The 16,582-nt window shown below is 51.9% G+C and overlaps 2 protein-coding genes across 4 annotated transcripts in view; one reads left to right on the top strand and one right to left on the bottom strand.

Moving 5' to 3' along the window:
• The window catches only part of Ipo4 (importin 4), an 8,839-nt gene extending 1,217 nt beyond the window's left edge, over nucleotides 1–7,622 (top strand). The window contains exons 5-30 of one of the 3 annotated variants that reach the window (XM_023707716.1): nucleotides 247–376; nucleotides 464–643; nucleotides 908–973; nucleotides 1,087–1,188; nucleotides 1,272–1,355; nucleotides 1,581–1,745; nucleotides 1,837–1,890; nucleotides 2,036–2,145; nucleotides 2,472–2,580; nucleotides 2,738–2,867; nucleotides 3,058–3,171; nucleotides 3,284–3,397; nucleotides 3,631–3,751; nucleotides 3,924–4,035; nucleotides 4,145–4,260; nucleotides 4,361–4,438; nucleotides 4,515–4,572; nucleotides 4,660–4,765; nucleotides 4,851–5,044; nucleotides 5,186–5,230; nucleotides 5,572–5,697; nucleotides 5,806–6,014; nucleotides 6,121–6,253; nucleotides 6,328–6,432; nucleotides 7,066–7,135; nucleotides 7,286–7,622. In XM_023707716.1, coding sequence (XP_023563484.1) covers nucleotides 247–376; nucleotides 464–643; nucleotides 908–973; nucleotides 1,087–1,188; nucleotides 1,272–1,355; nucleotides 1,581–1,745; nucleotides 1,837–1,890; nucleotides 2,036–2,145; nucleotides 2,472–2,580; nucleotides 2,738–2,867; nucleotides 3,058–3,171; nucleotides 3,284–3,397; nucleotides 3,631–3,751; nucleotides 3,924–4,035; nucleotides 4,145–4,260; nucleotides 4,361–4,438; nucleotides 4,515–4,572; nucleotides 4,660–4,765; nucleotides 4,851–5,044; nucleotides 5,186–5,230; nucleotides 5,572–5,697; nucleotides 5,806–6,014; nucleotides 6,121–6,253; nucleotides 6,328–6,432; nucleotides 7,066–7,135; nucleotides 7,286–7,416 — 2,962 coding nt within the window. In that variant the 3' untranslated portion in view covers nucleotides 7,417–7,622. Of the gene's footprint in view, nucleotides 1–246; nucleotides 377–463; nucleotides 644–907; nucleotides 974–1,086; nucleotides 1,189–1,271; nucleotides 1,356–1,580; nucleotides 1,746–1,836; nucleotides 1,891–2,035; nucleotides 2,146–2,471; nucleotides 2,581–2,737; nucleotides 2,868–3,057; nucleotides 3,172–3,283; nucleotides 3,398–3,630; nucleotides 3,752–3,923; nucleotides 4,036–4,144; nucleotides 4,261–4,360; nucleotides 4,439–4,514; nucleotides 4,573–4,659; nucleotides 4,766–4,850; nucleotides 5,045–5,185; nucleotides 5,231–5,571; nucleotides 5,698–5,805; nucleotides 6,015–6,120; nucleotides 6,254–6,327; nucleotides 6,433–6,890; nucleotides 7,037–7,065; nucleotides 7,136–7,285 lie in introns of those variants that run through there. The other 2 variants (XM_023707718.1, XM_023707717.1) reach the window with 2 other exon arrangements.
• Nucleotides 7,623–7,725: 103 nt separating this feature from the next.
• On the bottom strand, nucleotides 7,726–15,712 carry Rec8 (REC8 meiotic recombination protein). The gene is made up of 20 exons (XM_023707720.1): nucleotides 15,560–15,712; nucleotides 15,340–15,454; nucleotides 15,177–15,245; nucleotides 14,919–15,061; nucleotides 14,761–14,836; nucleotides 14,534–14,654; nucleotides 12,175–12,262; nucleotides 11,787–11,866; nucleotides 10,680–10,815; nucleotides 10,518–10,590; nucleotides 10,353–10,444; nucleotides 10,162–10,211; nucleotides 9,746–9,883; nucleotides 9,388–9,454; nucleotides 9,025–9,191; nucleotides 8,827–8,875; nucleotides 8,452–8,518; nucleotides 8,198–8,329; nucleotides 8,018–8,124; nucleotides 7,726–7,833 (listed from the first exon to the last, which is right to left on the bottom strand). The coding sequence occupies exons 2-20, from the start codon at nucleotides 15,393–15,395 to the stop codon at nucleotides 7,748–7,750; spliced, it is 1,797 nt and encodes a 598-aa protein (XP_023563488.1). The 5' UTR covers nucleotides 15,396–15,454; nucleotides 15,560–15,712; the 3' UTR covers nucleotides 7,726–7,747.
• Nucleotides 15,713–16,582: the final 870 nt, after the last annotated feature.

Below are 16,582 nucleotides of genomic sequence, written 5' to 3'. Positions count from 1 at the left end.
TCTCTCTCTCTCTCTCTCTCTCTCTCACACACACACACACACACACACACACACACCCCACACACACCCTGCCCCACCCAGTGCTACTGGGCTCTCTGTGAACTGCTGTTCTAGTCATCTGAATTTGGCGAAGACCCTGTGCCCACAACTCCTGAGGATTTCTCTCTTGGCCACCCCATTGACCTTGGGATGCTGGGTCAGTGCAAGCAGTTGGAAGGTGATTGCAGGGTTCTCTTGTCTTTGCAGACACTGTGTGAGCCTCAGCCTGGCCCAGCTTGCAGCCACCATTTTTCGAAAAGAAGGCCTAGAGGCCTGGCCTCAGCTCATGAAACTTCTTCAGCACAGTACTCACAGCCCCCAAATCCCTGAAAAAGAGGTATTATTGCGCTGTTGGCAAGAGGGAGGGCCCAAGAGGCTAGATAGGCAGGGTAAGCTTTTCCCCTCATTTTTAATGCCTGGCCAGATGGGGCTTTTGTTGCTGAGTGTGGTGGTGGCTGCCCAGCCTGAGACCTTCCAACCTCACCACCGAGAGCTTCTTCGGCTTCTGAATGAAACTCTTGTTCAAGTGGGCTCTCCTGCGCTACTGTTCTACTCCCTGCGCACTCTGACCACCTTGGCTTCCTACCTCAGCACTAAGGACACGGTGAGACGGGGCCCTCACTTCCCTGTCTCTGTATCCTCGTGCCTTTGTGTCTTCACCCTTGTAGGTTTTAGGGATTCTTCCAATCCTTATCCTGCCTTTTGTTTTTCCTAACATTCAAAAGGGGATTCTAGGGGTGCCTGGGCCTGCTGGAGTGCCTAGGCTACTTCTCCCTAAAAGTTCAAGTGTGAGAAGCTGTCAGTTTTTGGGTCCACAGATTAGGCTGCTTCATGCTTTCTGTGATTCATGCTGTCCTGTGTTCCTCAGCCTCTTGCACGGACGTTGGTGCCCAAGCTCATCGTGGCGGTGAAGACTCTGATTCCCATAGATGAGGTAAAGACAGGGGAGCAGGGGAGAGAGATGGAGCTGCTTCTTCTGGAAGTAACTTGCAGGAGATCCACCCCCATCCCCCGGAGACTGGTATGGTAATGTGAATTGTCTGGCAGGTCAAGGCCTGTGAGGCTCTGGAGGCCCTAGATGAACTGTTGGAATCAGGGGTGCCCATCATTACCCCACACCTCTCAGAAGTCCTCTCATTCTGCCTGGAGGTGAGCTGGGGGTAGGCATGGGTTTTACGGCTTGTTCTGGCAATTTCTGTGTTTGTGTGTGATTCTTATCAGTCTCTGGACAGGTGGCTAGAAATGTGGCCCTGGGTGACGCCATACGTGTGCGTATTCTCTGCTGCCTTGCTTTCTTGGTCAAAGTCAAGAGTAAGGTGAGTGCCCTCTGATGTGTATCAGCCCATCCCTCTCTCCACTTGTATTCTCACTGCCAGGGTATCACTTTATCTCAGGGTATCTAAAATATCCTGGCTCAAGCCCAGCTCTTCCTTGAGAAATTGGGAGTCTCCCACCAGATTTTTTGTTGCCTGGAAGAGTTTTAATCTAAGCCCATCTTGAGAACAGAGTTTCAGGAACATTGCTCCCTTTTTTCTCTCAAGGCCTTGCTGAAGAATTGTCTTCTGCCTCCTTTGCTACACACCCTTTTCCCCATTATGGCTGCCGAGCCCCCACTGGGCCAGTTGGATCCTGAGGACCAGGATTCTGAAGAGGACGAATTGGAGATTTGGCTGGTGGGGGAGACTCCCAAGCACTTTGCTGTACAGGTGGGATGTGGGACAGCATTGGGCACAAGGTGGTGAGAGGTTATGAGGAGAAGTGGAGTTGGAGTCATCCAGTCTTCCTGATCTTTCTCAGGTTGTGGACATGCTGGCACTACACCTCCCCCCTGAGAAGCTCTGTCCCCAGCTGGTAAGCTTGGCTATATCCTAGTGACAAGGCTGCCTGGTTCCCGGAGACGAGGGATATTTGGGCCCTAGTAGGTGTGATGGGCCTCTTGCCATAGGAATGGGCAAGCGCGTGCGGGGTTTCTGGAGAGTGCCACATGCTCCCCTAGATGCCCATGCTGGAAGAGGCCTTGCGGAGTGAGAGTCCTTATCAGCGCAAGGCTGGGCTGCTGGTGTTGGCTGTGCTGTCAGATGGGGCTGGTGACCACATCAGGCAGAGGTATGCATTCAGTCCTGGTCCCAGTGTCAGGGTGGGTCCTGGGAAAAAGGGTTGCACATCCCATGACAGTCTTGATTTATTTGGTAGGGCTAAATTATTGACAATATTAGTTAGCTGTAGCAGTTCCTCCTACTCTTACATCCAGATATGGAAGGTAAATGAAATGGCCTCTCAACAGCAGGGACCAAGGAATGGTTCCCACCCTCTGGTGACAGAAAAAAGCCTTGTTGTTTTTTTTTTTTCTTAGGGAAAGTGAAGAAGATAGATTAGCCTAGGCTAGGACTGTTCTTGCCTCTCAGATTCTGTCTTCTTGTCCTTTCCTGCAGACTGTTGCCCCCACTGCTGAAGATTGTGTGTAAAGGCCTGGAGGACCCTTCACAGGTTGTTCGTAATGCTGCACTGTTCACGCTGGGCCAGTTCTCAGAGAACCTACAGGTCAGCAAGGCTGAGTGTGGGTAGCTGCCACTTGTAGAATTCCTGACCTGTGCTCGGGGCCAGTTTCCCATCAGTTTTCATTTCTTGCTGCCATTGGCATTCAAGGGTGACCCCTATAGCTGAACCTAACTTGGCCCCCACTTGTTCCTTCCTCCAGCCCCATATCAGCAACTACTCAGGAGAAGTGATGCCGCTGCTCCTAACCTACCTGAAGTCAGTGCCTCCAGGGCATACACACCACCTTGCCAAGGCCTGCTATGCCCTGGAGAACTTCGTGGAGAACCTAGGTAGTGACAGCAGTGAACACTGCAGGGGAGGAGAACGAGGCTGCAGCTTTGACTCGGGAACAAAATGTGTATTTCCTTGAGTCAGTGCCTGTGGTAGGGAGAGGAGCATAGAAAGTTCACTTGGCAGGAGGTGGACTTACAGAAGGTCAGAGACTTGGATTGGTTGGTGAAGTAGTGCCCTTTTCCACAGGACCCAAAGTGCAGCCCTACCTTCCGGAGCTTATGGAATGTATGCTTCAGCCTTTGAGGAACCCCAGCAGTCCCCGGGCCAAGGAACTGGCTGTGAGTGCCCTGGGGGCCATTGGTAAGGAGAAAGAGACAGGAAGCGAGGGCATAGGATTTCCCCAGTGAACCTGTTGCAGGTGGGGTGGTCCTGGCCCTCCTTTGGACTCTGGTTCTGCCTTTTCATCCTGCAGCCACGGCTGCCCAGGCCTCCCTGCTGCCCTACTTCCCTACCATCGTGGAGCATCTGCGAGGATTCCTGTTGGCAGGACACGAAGACCTTCAGCCTGTGCAGATCCAGAGCCTGGGTAACTGAGGGGCTCCCTAGCAGGTTTCTGAGTGCCAAGGAAGGACCAGTGTTCACCTAGTATTCGCAGAGATCTCTCCCAGGGCAGCAGATTGTCTTTCTTCTCAAGGAAGAAGACATTCTCCACACTGTATCTGGGAGTAGGGTAGAAGGCCTATAAATTCCTCCCAGCTGTCAGTTTTGGTCTCCTAGCCCCCTGTGTGGCCTGGTGCTAACTGAGCCCTGTCTCCACAGAGACACTGGGGGTGCTGGCACGAGCAGTGGGGGAACCCATGAGGCCCCTGGCCGAGGAATGCTGTCAGTTGGGGCTGGGCCTTTGTGACCAGGTAGACGACCCTGACTTGCGGCGCTGCACGTGAGTGACCCCTTCATCTCGCTCCTACCCCTCCTGTCCACTCGATGGATCCACAGTCCTCACTCCAGACTCCATCCTCTGCTTTTGGGCCACAGCCAGGATTCTGGGAGCTCCCTCATCCTGTCTGGCTGCAGCAGGCAGCACCAAAAGAGCTTCTGTCTGTCTCCAACAGATACAGCCTATTTGCGGCCTTATCGGGGCTGATGTGTGAGAGCCTGGCACCGTACCTGCCACAGATCACCACGCTCATGCTGTTGTCACTGCGTTCAACTGAGGGCATTGTGGTGAGTAGAGCATGGCCACTGGCTGAGCCGTTTAGACAAGGGTCACCCTTTGCTGAGACTTAGCACCTGGCCCAGAGCAGTCAGGTCCTGCTATACCTCCTTCATGCAGCCTCAGTATGATGGAAGCAGCTCCTTCCTTCTGTTTGATGATGAGAGCGATGGCGAGGAAGAGGAGGAACTCATGGATGAGGATGTGGAAGAGGAGGATGACTCTGAGATCTCAGGGTAAGGAGCAATGCTTAGAGAAGTCAGGCTTTGACAAGGGCCAGTGCCACTCTGCTCTTAGTAGTACCTGATTACTGTCTGCCTCCCCATCTTCTGGTAGGTATAGCGTGGAGAACGCTTTCTTCGACGAGAAGGAAGACACCTGTGCTGCCCTGGGAGAGATCGCTATGAATACCAGGTGAACACCAGCCCTTTCCTGGCACTGGGATCCTCCCCTAGGAGCCCTTTACCCATAACTGTGTGTCTGTCCATAGTGTGGCTTTCCTTCCGTACATGGAGAGTATTTTTGAAGAAGTATTCAAGCTGCTGGAGGTAAGTCAGCAGCGGGGAGCAGGATGGATGGCGCTGTGGCTTGCTGACTGCACCAGTAGGTATACATCTGCCCTCTTTGTTACTCAGTGTCCTCACCTGAATGTGCGGAAGGCGGCGCATGAGGCTCTGGGTCAGTTCTGCTGTGCACTGCACAAGGCCTGTCAGAGCTGCCCCTCAGAATCCAACAGTGCTGGTGAGAAGGGGAACCTGGGCCAGGCTGGGAACTCTGGAGGAAAAGAGCAGGGCCCGACTGGGGCTTTAGCCAATAATGTCCCCAGCTCTGCAGGCTGTTCTGGCACGGGTGATACCATCTTACATACAGACAGTCAATAGGGAGCAGGAGCGCCAGGTGGTGATGGCCGTACTGGAGGCCTTGACGGGAGTGCTACGCAGTTGTGGGGCCCTTGTGCTGCAACCTGCTGGACGCCTTGCTGAGCTCTGTGGCATGCTCAGGGCCGTGCTACAGAGAAAGGTGAGGAGGGCAGGAACCTGTGGAAGGAGGTGCTGGGCCCAAAGATTAGATAGTCCAGTACTAATCCAGCTCCTTGGACCCCTCCCCCAAAGGGGGAAGGGCAGGAGATCCCAGGCTTAGCTGAGCTACACCTTCCTACAGGTAGCCTGTCAGGACTCCAATGAAGAGGAAGAGGAGGAAGATCAGGTGAGAGCTACAGATAACAATAGGCAAGGCAGTCCAGCTAGTCCCATGGGCCCAGGGGTAGCCTACACTCAGGTTGGTCTTGGGGAGCCAGGGCTGCTGGGAGAGATTAGTAATGACCAGAGTGATTCAATCCTGACCCCACTAAGGCAGTGAACTGGAATGGGCTTCAAGTGATAGGTGAGAGCAGAAGCAGGGCTGCAAAAAAGCCCAGTATGGAAGCGGGGCAGTCCGTGAGCCAAAGCACCTCCTGGAGCCACCAGTGGCCAGCAGCAGAACAGAGTGGAGAGGTGCATAGTCACAGAGTTGGCCCAGGTGCCCCAGCCCCTGACTTGGCTCCACAGGCTGAATATGATGCCATGTTGCTAGAGCATGCTGGAGAGGCCATCCCTGCCCTGGCAGCTGCAGCTGGAGGAGACACTTTTGCTCCTTTCTTTGCTGGCTTCTTGCCATTTTTGCTATGTAAGACGGTGAGTGCTCCCCTCTCTGGCTTCAAACTCCAGCTCCCCCCCCACGCCCAATGCCCACTGTGCACTGTGCCAGGCTCATTGACAACCCTGACCTGTCCTTGCCCACAGAAGCAGAGCTGCACAGTAGCAGAAAAATCCTTTGCAGTGGGGACACTCGCAGAGTCCATTCAGGGCCTGGGTGCTGCCTCAGCACAGTTTGTATCTCGGCTGCTTCCGGTGCTGTTGAGCTCTGCCCAAGAGGCAGATCCAGAGGTGCGGAGCAACGCCGTCTTTGGGCTGGGCGTCCTGGCGGAGTTCGGGGGCCGACCTGCTCAGGAGTATCCTTGGCTTGCAGCAGGGGAGGGTGGGGTTGGGACATTGCTCTCTGGGCTTGAGGAGGGATGAGGTCTACCTGTGCATGTGCCTGTCCTTGACCAATGACAGCCACTTCCCCAAGCTGCTGGGCCTCCTTTTGCCCCTTCTGGCACGGGAGCGACATGATCGTGTCCATGACAACATCTGTGGGGCCCTCGCCCGTCTGCTGATGGCCAGTCCAACAAAGAAACCAGAGCCCCAGGTAAAGAAGAGGCTACTAGGCAGGAGGGAGGTGGAGGGGACAGGACTTGAGGGCTAAAGCAACTGTGTATCCAGGTGTTGGCTGCCTTGCTGCATGCCCTGCCACTAAGGGAAGACTTGGAGGAATGGGTCACCATAGGGCACCTCTTCAGCTTCCTGTACCAGAGCAGCCCTGATCAGGTAACGTTGGTGCTGGCAGCCCTCAGACCCAGTGACACACAAAGGTGTGTCCACTATGGTGGGTGCATGGTTTCAGCCATCCTTATACTTACCCAGTGTAGCTGTCTGCTTGGATTGGCAGTCAGTCTTGTATGCAAGATTAGGGGCTTCCTCTCCCCATAATGTTTTTCTTTGGTCGTTTGCATTTCTAACTGCTGAGCTTACAGTTGCACTTCCTAAGATTAATTTTCTAAGCCAGGGCTAGGACACTGTTCTGGAGCCTGGATAGCTTTTGGGTACCTCAGTGTATATTTCAGTCAGAGAAGCCCTGCTTTTTGAATGAAGTTTTACATGGTATGTCACCTTTGTTTTAGAGCTTTAGAGTTGTGGTTCTTTTGTTTTTTGAGTCTGTGAGTGCCTGTTGTCCGGACCTCATTGGTCTTAATCATCTGTGGTCACCCATCTCCCACCTCCTCCAGAAAGTTGTTAGCAGGCATGCTTACTCCTCCTTGTGTCCACATTTGTCTTGGATGCCTGTGGATTAGTGTTGGACTCAAATAGCCCTGGTAGGAGACTGTTGTCCTTGGTCCTGACCACCCACCACAGTGGCCCAAGACTGCTGCTGCCCCTGAGTTGACCTTTCTTTTTCTACAGGTTGTGGATGTGGCTCCTGAACTCTTGCGCATCTGCAGCCTCATACTGGCTGACAACAGGATCCCACCAGGTGAGGGTGCGAGTACTAGGCAGGGGCTAGGGGAGGCTGGGAACAGCAAGGCTCAAAGAGTGTAAAGCAGTATGGGCTTGGAGTCCAGTGCTCCCATGTAAGCTTTCTCTGTGCCTTCTATAAGCTTTCCCTGTGCCTTCTCTCCCCCAGACACCAAGACTGCACTGCTGTTGCTGCTGACATTCCTGGCCAAACAACACGCTGACAGCTTCCATACAGCACTGGGCTTACTCTCTGCTGAGAAGGCTCAGGAGCTCCAGGCCATGCTGAGCCTCACCTAAACTTCAGAGAAAGCTAAGCCTGCCTGCCCAGGCCCTACGACCCATCTCTCAGCCCAGTGCCAGCTCACACCTTACCAAAGACTGGGCCTTTTCTCCATTTGGAGTCAGCCCTGTGTTGCTGCCTTACATTGGTGTCCTTGGGGCCAGGTCTGTTACAAGTGGAGTCATGACATCATATTATAATAAAGGCAGTTTGTTTTCTGCTTGGACAGTTTCTCTGTGAGCAGGTAGGCTAGAAGCGCGCATCTAGACGTGAGGCAAGCAGGCTTAGTGAGGCAGGATATAGTTTAATGAAGCCTGGTTTTTAGCAGCCTTTAAATGGGCTCTACCCTCAGTGGAATCTGGGCCCTGGCCGAATCAGGAGGTGCCCATATGGCTTCTCTTGTTCCACAATAAAAATCTGCTGTGCTGAGAGCACTGGGAAAGAAAAAAAAAAAAAAAAAAAAAAAAAAAAAAATAAAAAAAACGAAGCAGGTTTTTTTTTTTTTTTTTTTTTTTTTTTTTTTTTTTTTGAGAGAAAGCAGGTCACAGGGATTCCCTCTTGTGGCCTCTGTTCTGTGTCCCTGCCATACTTTGCACACTCACACATGCCCACACTCACCCAAGAGCAGGTAGAAGACCCTGGCAGCCATCCTGCGAGAGCTGAGAGGGGGCACTAGGCTGCTGAAGTTGGGCTCCCTGTTGGCCTGGAGCTCCAGCATCACTGCTCTGCAGGAACCAAGAACCATCAGCGGGGGAACCTGCCTGTGTCCACCCTACTGAGGCACCCTCCCCCTAGTACCTGTGTACAGCCTCCAGGGAGAGTAGCTCAGCCTCAGGGGGCAGCTCCAAGGGGAGTTCCATGGGGAGCTCGGGGAGCTCGGGCACCACTGGCAATGCGGGGGGCTCTGGCTGCTCTGCCTCAGCCCAGGCCCTAGGGAAGGGAGCTAGAGCAGTGAGGTGGTAGCTATGGCAGTGATGGGATAGCCATTTAGTCGTTCTCCCACCTCTGGCCAGGGCTGCAGGTCCAAGCTCACATATAGCCTGACTGCTTACCACCTTTCTTCTGGGAGAGCAAGGCTGATTCGGGACTTATCCTCTTCGGCCGCTTCTAGGGAGAGCTCTGTTGGGAGGAGGGTGCAGAGGGAGTTTGTGTGTGGCTTTAAGCAGTCAAAGCCTTGGGACTAGCCAGGTTTGGCTCACTGGTAGAGCAGCTACTGTGCATGAGGCCCTGGGTTCAATCCCCAGCACAAGACACACAGCCATGTGGCCCAGTTTGACTAGACAGCAGAGCTGTGTATTGTCAAAAATATTTAGGTAGATGATCTGCAGAGAATTAGTGTGTGCTTCTTTATGATATATGCCCTTGACCTGCCACTGGAAGTAATTGGGGGGTGGTCTTCATTGCCCCCACTTGAATAGTTGCTTTACCTGAAGATAGCATGAGGGGACCGCTGGGCTCCTGGGCCTCTCTCAGGACCTCGGGATGAGAAAAGGAGAACTGAGACTGAGCACCACAAGCATCTGGGGCTTGGGCTGCTGATAAAAGACAGGCAAGCTTGTGCTGTTGATTTCTGGCAGCAGCCTGCTGGGGCTCAGGTGATACAGGAAGCAGTGGAGTGTTGTTACCTCGATCTCACTCAGAGTTTCAGTCTTCCTCCTTTCCTCCTCAGCTGCTGCCTCCCTTGCAGCAGCCTCCTCTTCAGCCTCCAGGGATGGTCTTCGCCTGGGCACTCTTGGGGGAATCTGGGCACAGTGGGTCCAGAAATCCAGTAGTTCTGGGGGTAACCAGCCAGCTGAGGATGAGAGGACAGGGTTTGAGTCATAAGGCACATCAAAAGTGCAAAATCTGGGTTCTGAAGATTCCCATGTGGGCCCGGGGAGATAGCTCGGTGGCCTAAGTGCCTGCCTGGCAAGCACAAAGTCCTGAGTTCCAGCTCCAGTACCACCCCCCCAAAAAAATCCCCTGTTCCCGATTCCTGCCATTCTTACAGAGTGTTGGGGTTTGGAATAGCTCTGCAGGGCTTATGATGGTCTTCTCAGGTGGCTGCACCTTTGGCTGTGTGGAAGTCAAGGTTAGGAGCTGTTAATGGGGAGCCGCTCTTCCTTTACCCCTGTTGTGTCCATTTTCAGGGTCCCTGGACATCTCCCACTTTCAGGCTTATGACCCTTCCACCTATGCTGCTCGTTGATAAAAGGACTTTAAAACTGGTGCTCACTGGTATGCACATAAAGTTGGGTATGTATAGAAACATGTGTTTTCTAGGGAATGGGGCTCTCTCCACATTGTAAGTGCTCTCACACTTGACCTGTGTCTCCCTTCCCCCAGCAGAGTCTGGGCTGCACTCACACATTCCCAGCAGTAAGCTCTGGTTTGTAGTTGTTCCTGGAATTTCTTCCGGGAGATCTGAGTTTCCTTGTCCAGGAACAGTAACTGGCGGCGACGGCGGCGGCGAGTTGGTGGGCTACCAGGAGGTGGGGGCCGCTTCTGCTGATGAAATGGGAGGTGGAGGCAAGGCTGCCCATCTCTTCCTTTCCTGTCATCTTGAAGGCCTGCTAACTGCCCCTAGGGTATCCTGGGGGAAGGGTTTGTGCAAGAGCATACCTACCTATTTGGAAAGGGAGGTCACAGTGAGGTATGCCAAAGGACACCTTTCACTGATGTGCCCAAAGACTCCAGTGCCAGTGACCCTGAACTTGGGGAAGCAGCTCTGGGGGCAGGGGGAGGGCAAGAGGAAGAGGAAGCTCCTAAAAGATACTACTCACCTCTGGACTGGGTGGGGCCGGCAGGCCCAGCTCCTGTGGGGGAGTCACCTCTGCAATGACACCAGAGGTCCTGGTTTCCCCATAAGCCCTTTCACTGTAGCCACCAGGACAAGAAGCTTTGGGAGACAGCGTTTGTCTGCAGCAGCTATGCAAGCATTCCACTAGAGCACTCAAGCACTGTGGATACTCACCAGGGAGTACGGCACTGGGCTCCCAGCCTACCGGCTTCAGCTCTTCAGGGGCCAGGACCTGACCAGGAAGTGGCTCTTCAATCCCTTCTATCCTGTAGGGGAACAGGAGAAATTAGAAACCCCCTTCCCAGCACTGACCCTCCTACTTGGTCCAGGAACTCTTACTGTACAGGAGCTGGAGGTGAGGTTGAGGGGACTACAATGTCACCCTCCAGTGCCCGGGGCTCTTCCTTGGACTCTGCAGAGAGAGGATCAGAGCTCAGAAGACGGAAAAAAGAAGAGTTAAAGGCACTCCCAAGCCCCAGACTGCCTGTGCCAGGGTCTGACCATCCAGCGCAGGGTGGACCCTAGGCTCCCGGGGAGGCTTGCCCTTCCGATATTCCTCTAATAAGATCGCTTCATCTTCCTCTGCAATCAGCAGGTCCAAGTCTCGTCGGCTGACCTCTGGGAGATCTTGTTCACCCTAGTGAGTAAGGAAAAATCAAGGGAAAAGGGACTTGATTCCATTTTTTTTATTTATTTATTTATTTATTTATTTATTTATTTATTTATTTATTTATTTAAAAAAATTTTTGAGACAGGGTCTTGCTATGCAGTTTGGGCTGGCCTTGTGCTCACTGTTGTAACCCCCAGAGAGGTCTCAAACTCACAGCAATCCTCCTGTCTCAACCTCCTGAGCACTGGGATTACAGGTGTTTGCCACCACACCTGGTTCCAGGCTACAAGTGTACCCGAATATCCTGACACATCACACGGGCATGGGATCGAACTCCATTCCTTGTGTTTGCCAAGTAGATGCTTATGCCTCTGGGCTATCTCCCCAGCCCCTCCATTTATTGGCACAGGGTCTCACTGTTTAATTCAGGATGGCCGTAAATTCAGTATATAGCCCAGGCTGGTCTTGAATTTGCTGAGATCCTCTTCCGAGTGCTGTGATTACAGGCATGCTCTACCATGCCTGGCTCATCAGTTCCATTTATTTTGTTTTGAAATAGGGTCTCTATGTAGTCCAAGCTGGCCTCTAACTTTTGATCCTTCAGTCTCAGCCTCCTCAGTGCTAAGATTACCTGCATGGACCACTATGCCTGGTTCAATTCCTGTGCTATAAAATGTAAGTGGAAATTCAGGCATGGGGGCACGTGCCTCTAAATACCACCATTTAGGAGGCCAAGGCAGGAAAATACTGACAGTTTGAGGCTAGGCTGGACTACATAGAAATACCTTGTCTTTAAAAAAAAAAAAAAAAAATTAGTGGATCTAGGAGAATGAATCCGAGATGGATGCCATAGGGCCAGGCCTGAGGAAGCCCATTGTGTGTACTCAAGTGCCAGGAACAGGGACAGGAAAGGGAGAAATAGAGACAGAGAAGATAGGATTGTGGTGGACAGAGAAACATGCAAGGGGCCAGACTCAAAGGCCTGGGGATTGACTCACCTCGATCTGCAGCATACGGATGGGCTCTACCTCCTGGAGCGTGATGCCCTCAGGAGACAGCATAGTGACCAAGAGCGTGTCTGGAAGAGTAGAGGAGTCATGCCAGCCCCTCTGCTTCTTTCCAAATTCCTAAACCCATGTTGTGAGGCACAATCAATCTGGGTTCTAGTCAGACCCAAGCCAGCCACTGCCAACCTGATCCTATGTATACTGATTCATCTTGGGGAGCCTCTTTCCTCATCCATAAACAGAAGGGAGAATTCTGATCTCATAGGATTCGTGCAGGATGGTGATGAGGTCACAAGTATGGGACCTGGCTTCAAGGTGGTTTTTCTTTAGTTCTTGGACCTTCCTATGCCTCTCATCAGAAAGAAAGTTCTCTGCTGACCTGGCTTCTTGGGCTCTGTAGGAACTTCAGGAGGAGCCTCCTCATGAACTCTCTCTGGGGCTGCAGCTTCTTCTAAGAGATGTCGAATCTTTAGAGAGGAATTGGGGACAAAAACAGGGTTCCATGTTAGCCCTGTTTTCCCACTTTCACACCACTCAGACAATGAAAGATAATGTGGTAAATCTCCCTTTATAGCTAATTTATTTTATTTATTTATTTATTTATTTATTTATTTATTTATTTATTTTGCGGAACTGGGGATTGAACTCAGGCCCTTGTGCTTGCCAGGCAAGCACTTATTCTACTGAGCCATCTCCCCAGCCCCAAGCTAATTTATTTCTAGAATGGGGAGGATGCTGGGAGTTGAACCCAGGGTCTCCTGCATGCTAAGCAAATGCTCTACCACTACACTACATTCCCGGTACTATACCTAATTCTCCTTTCTTTTCTTTTCTTTCTTTCTTTCTTTCTTTCTTTCTTTCTTTCTTTCTTTCTTTCTTTCTTTCTTTCTTTCTTTCTTTCATATTTAGTACAGGGTCTCACTACATAGATCGGACTTGTAGTGATCCTCCTGTTTTCAGCCCCCCAAGTGCTAGGATTATAGGCCTGCACCATCATACCCAGTCTCAGGTGCCATCTCATGCCCTAGGGATGGGCTGGCATGGCTTGTGGTGCAGGGGATTGAAACCTAGTCCCTCCACCCTGCCTAAGCAGGTGCATTAATCCACTGAGCTATCTGGCTGGCCCTCCTAATTGTTTTTTTTTTTTTTTTTTTGAGACAAGGTCTCACTATGTAGTTCAGGCTGGCCTTGGGCTCACTATGTAGCCCAGAGTGGCCTTGAACTCACAATGATCCTCCTGCCTCCCCAGTGCTGGGATTACAGGAATGTGCCACCATAACTGGCTTTACCTAATTCTTTTATTTTTTAATTTTATTTATTTGATACAGGGTCTGGTTATGCAGTTCAGACTCATAGTGATCCTCCTGTCTCAGCGTCCCCAGGGCTGGGATTACAGGCATGCACCACCATGTCCAGTTTCAGGGCCAGCAGGCCCTGGGTTCTGGGGCTGGCATGGCATGTGGTACTAGGGATTGAACTCAGATCCTTGGGCTTGTCAGACAGGTGCTTAGACCACTGAGCTATCTCCCTAGCCCCATGCTACCTAATTTTTATGACATGGATGTTAGCATACAGTAAACACACTTGTCTTGTCTCTCTCCCTGTACCTGCCCTCATCACAACCCCCAAATTATTTAACCTTTGTTAATATGGGCAAGAAGCACTGCACCTTTATGTCAAGTGTAAGAGACAGTTGAATAGGGAAGATTTTTGTGTTATGTATATGCAGGGAGTACTGAGGATTGAACCCAAGACCTCACTAAGCTACATCTCCAGTCCTTCTTTTCTTTTTCTTTCTCTCCCTTTCTTTTCTTTTCTCTTTCTTTCTTTGTAATGAATTTATTTTTGAGACAGGGTCTTGTTAAGTTACTAAATTGCCCAAATTGTACTTAATCATGTGATTCTACTGCCTCAGCGTCATACAGCTCTAGGATTACAGACATGCACTGCCACTCCCAGCAAGGTGAACAGAAAGATACCTGATCTTACACAGATGGTCTGTTGAGGAAACACATTTGTGTATGACCCCAACTAGTGTCAATGCAAAGGTTGAAACAAACCTTTGTAGAGTGCTGAATTCCCAAAGAGCATTTCCAATTCTGACTGGGAGTAGAATAAGGACTTGTTGGAAAGGAGTATCTTTTGAGCCCCTGGTCTGTAAGGATGTGTAGGTCTTGACTAGTAGAAAATGAGGAGTGACCATTATGGGCTTGGGAAACTTCTTTTGCATAAACAAAGTGAATATGAGGGGTAGAGGGGGCAGATTGGGAGGCAAAGATGCCCAGGATATACATGGAGCTAGAAGTGTGAGGAGGGGCACCTGAGCTGGAGCAGAGGGCACAAAAGCCATGAGCCACTGCTCAAATGTGGAAGCAGGCAATAGGGTGACATTATCTAAGCTGTAGCAATGCTGGGAATGGACAAGGAGGAAAGAGACAAGAAAGGCCAGTCCACAGATGATAGGACCTGCATTAAGGCCTTGCAGTGGACACTGTGTGGAGGTAAGGGGACTAAGAGCTGCCTCAAGAAGAAAGAGCATCATTATCAGGCTGGCCCTGAGTAGACCATATAAGGAGTTTGCCTGCATGGGCCCTTGATAACAGTCCCCTACCCTGCCTCCTGTGGGAAGGAGCTATGGCAGGCTTGGTTATCCGAACCTCAGTGTCAGATAGGAACAGCATTGCCCTTCTTCACTGTTAGCCCACAACTTCGAGGTGTTCCAGAAAATTGAGCTCTACCTGAGGGATTTCAAAAGGGCTGGGAAGTCGGGGATCCACAGACATCATCCCAAAAAAGGGGTCTGGAGCATCTTCCAGGGCCTCCATCATGGCCAGGTGGCTGGGAAGCAACAGGCTGGGTCTAAGGGAAAATGTGCACTGTCAGGGATGGAGACTGAGATTCGCTGGGGACAAGAAGGTAGGTGCCATCCAAATGTCTGGGTGCCCCAGTCTGGGAGAACACTCACAGTTCAGCCTCGACCATATCGATGCGGATCTGTAGCTGAGCCCGGTATAGGCGCTCTAGGATGTGCTGGATATCCTCTGGGCAAGAAAGGCAAGATGGAGAACCAGCCTAGTGGAAGGCTGCTCAACACTGCCCCACCTTCCGGGTTTCCAGCCTTACCCACAAGGTACTGGCATTGTTGAGAGTAGACCCTAATAACTCCAATCTGGAGCTGCGCAGATAGATAGAGAGAGAAGCGGGGCCTGGGCAGGCCGGGCATCGGGGGTTGCACTCGGACCAGCACGTAGTCGAGGATTTCCTCACTGGGGGAACAAAGCGCCCTCGTGGCTGCCAAGCCCCCTAGTGTCACCCTTTCCCCCCACTCCCCCCACCCACCCACTGCCCCAAGTCTTCCTTCCTGCCTTTTCAGGACCTTACCAGGTCTTCACCACATTCACCTTCAGGTATTCGCGTTTCACCAACCGGCTGCCACGAGTTGCTGCCAGCCTGGAAAAGGAAAGGGGTGGACATGGAGGGGGTGCTATCAGGCCAGGCTCCCTGGCGCCTCTACCTACCCGGGTGCACAGCAGCCAGGTCTCACCAGATGGTGGCGAAGCAGCCGGTGTGGCGCTGAAGCACATTCGGATAGTAGAACATGGTCCTTTGGGTTTCAACCTGGACTCCCCGTCTCCTTGGTTCAGATCTCAATCAGAATTCTTAGGAGATTAATGAAAGGAATAACGGAACAAACACAAGGGTTGGGACTCTGCTCTGTGCGGGCCCTGAGTGGCTCACGGGCCACCTGGGTGCATCCAACTTACTGGAGACGCCGCTTCCAGACTGGAGATGCCACGTCCCAAGGGGAGGCCCGGAGTGGGAGTGGGCTGCCGAGCAGCTACCCAGGGAGCAGGTGGTCTTTGCAGCCTTGGCCCTCTAGCGCTGGAAGAGGCTGAGCACCTGGGTCTCACATTCGGTTTGGGTGGCCCTCTCGCGGGGTTGAGGGGGCTGCGTCATGCAAAGTGGAGCATGTGCTGTGGGGGGGCCTCACATCTAGCTCCTTTTCGAAGCATCACGAACAGCCAATAGGAAGCCAGCCTCAGCGGGAACACTGGATCCTGTCACCAAGCCACTACTTTGGGTTCCAGGCCTCAGAGCCTTGGAGATAGGCAGCCAACCAATCAGAAGAACCCTGGTGAGGCATTGTGAAGTGTCCTGGCCAATAGGGTCTCATTCCTGCCTTTAGTAACAAGGACTTCTTAGAAGTTGTGCTAACCAATGATTGAGGGGCAAATCCAGCTTCTCCCTCACAGCGAGGTTGGTAACAAATTGTCTCAACTAGAAGCCAGAAGTGGGGTCATGTCGGGGTCAACTGTCTTCAACTGTCTTCTCAGTCTCTACAGGCAGAGGAGTAAGGGTGGGGCAGGTGTCAGACTTATGCTTAGATGTAGTCCTCTTCCCTAGTTTCCACCAGGTCCAGCTTTGTGTCCAGTTTACAGAGGGGAACATGGGGTACCTCACCAGGGCCATTTCTTTCTCACTTTCTTTCCTTGTTTTCTTTCTTTCTTTCCTTTTTCTTCCTTCCTTGTTTTTCTTTCCTTCCTTCCTTCCTTCCTTCCTTCCTTCCTTCCCTCCTTCCTTTCCTTTTTTTTTGGTTATATGTAGCCTAGGCTGTTCTTGAATTCCTGGCAATCCTCCTGCCTCAGCTTCTTCACTGTTGGGATTACAGGTGTGTGCTGTCACTCTGGGCCTCCAGAGCCATTTCTTAAATTTTTTTTTTTTTTTTTTTTTCCAGGGATTGAACTCAGGTCCTTTTTGTGGCCAGCCAGCCCAACCAGGGGGGAGGC

The sequence above is a fragment of the Octodon degus genome, unplaced genomic scaffold (genome assembly GCF_000260255.1).
Source record: "Octodon degus isolate 3935 unplaced genomic scaffold, OctDeg1.0 scaffold00307, whole genome shotgun sequence".
NCBI lineage: Eukaryota > Metazoa > Chordata > Mammalia > Rodentia > Octodontidae > Octodon > Octodon degus.
This window is presented reverse-complemented; position numbering and strand designations above follow the sequence as displayed.

Excerpts from the sequence above, each read along its gene's own strand:
- Rec8 (XM_023707720.1), bottom strand. The coding sequence starts at position 15,395 with ATGTTCTACTATCCGAATGTGCTTCAGCGCCACACCGGCTGCTTCGCC. Across the intron at positions 14,655-14,760 it reads GATATGGTCGAGGCTGAACT|ACCCAGCCTGTTGCTTCCCA; the intron begins GTGAGTGTTCTC and ends ATTTTCCCTTAG. Across the intron at positions 10,445-10,517 it reads TCACCTCCAGCTCCTGTACA|GATAGAAGGGATTGAAGAGC; the intron begins GTAAGAGTTCCT and ends GTTCCCCTACAG.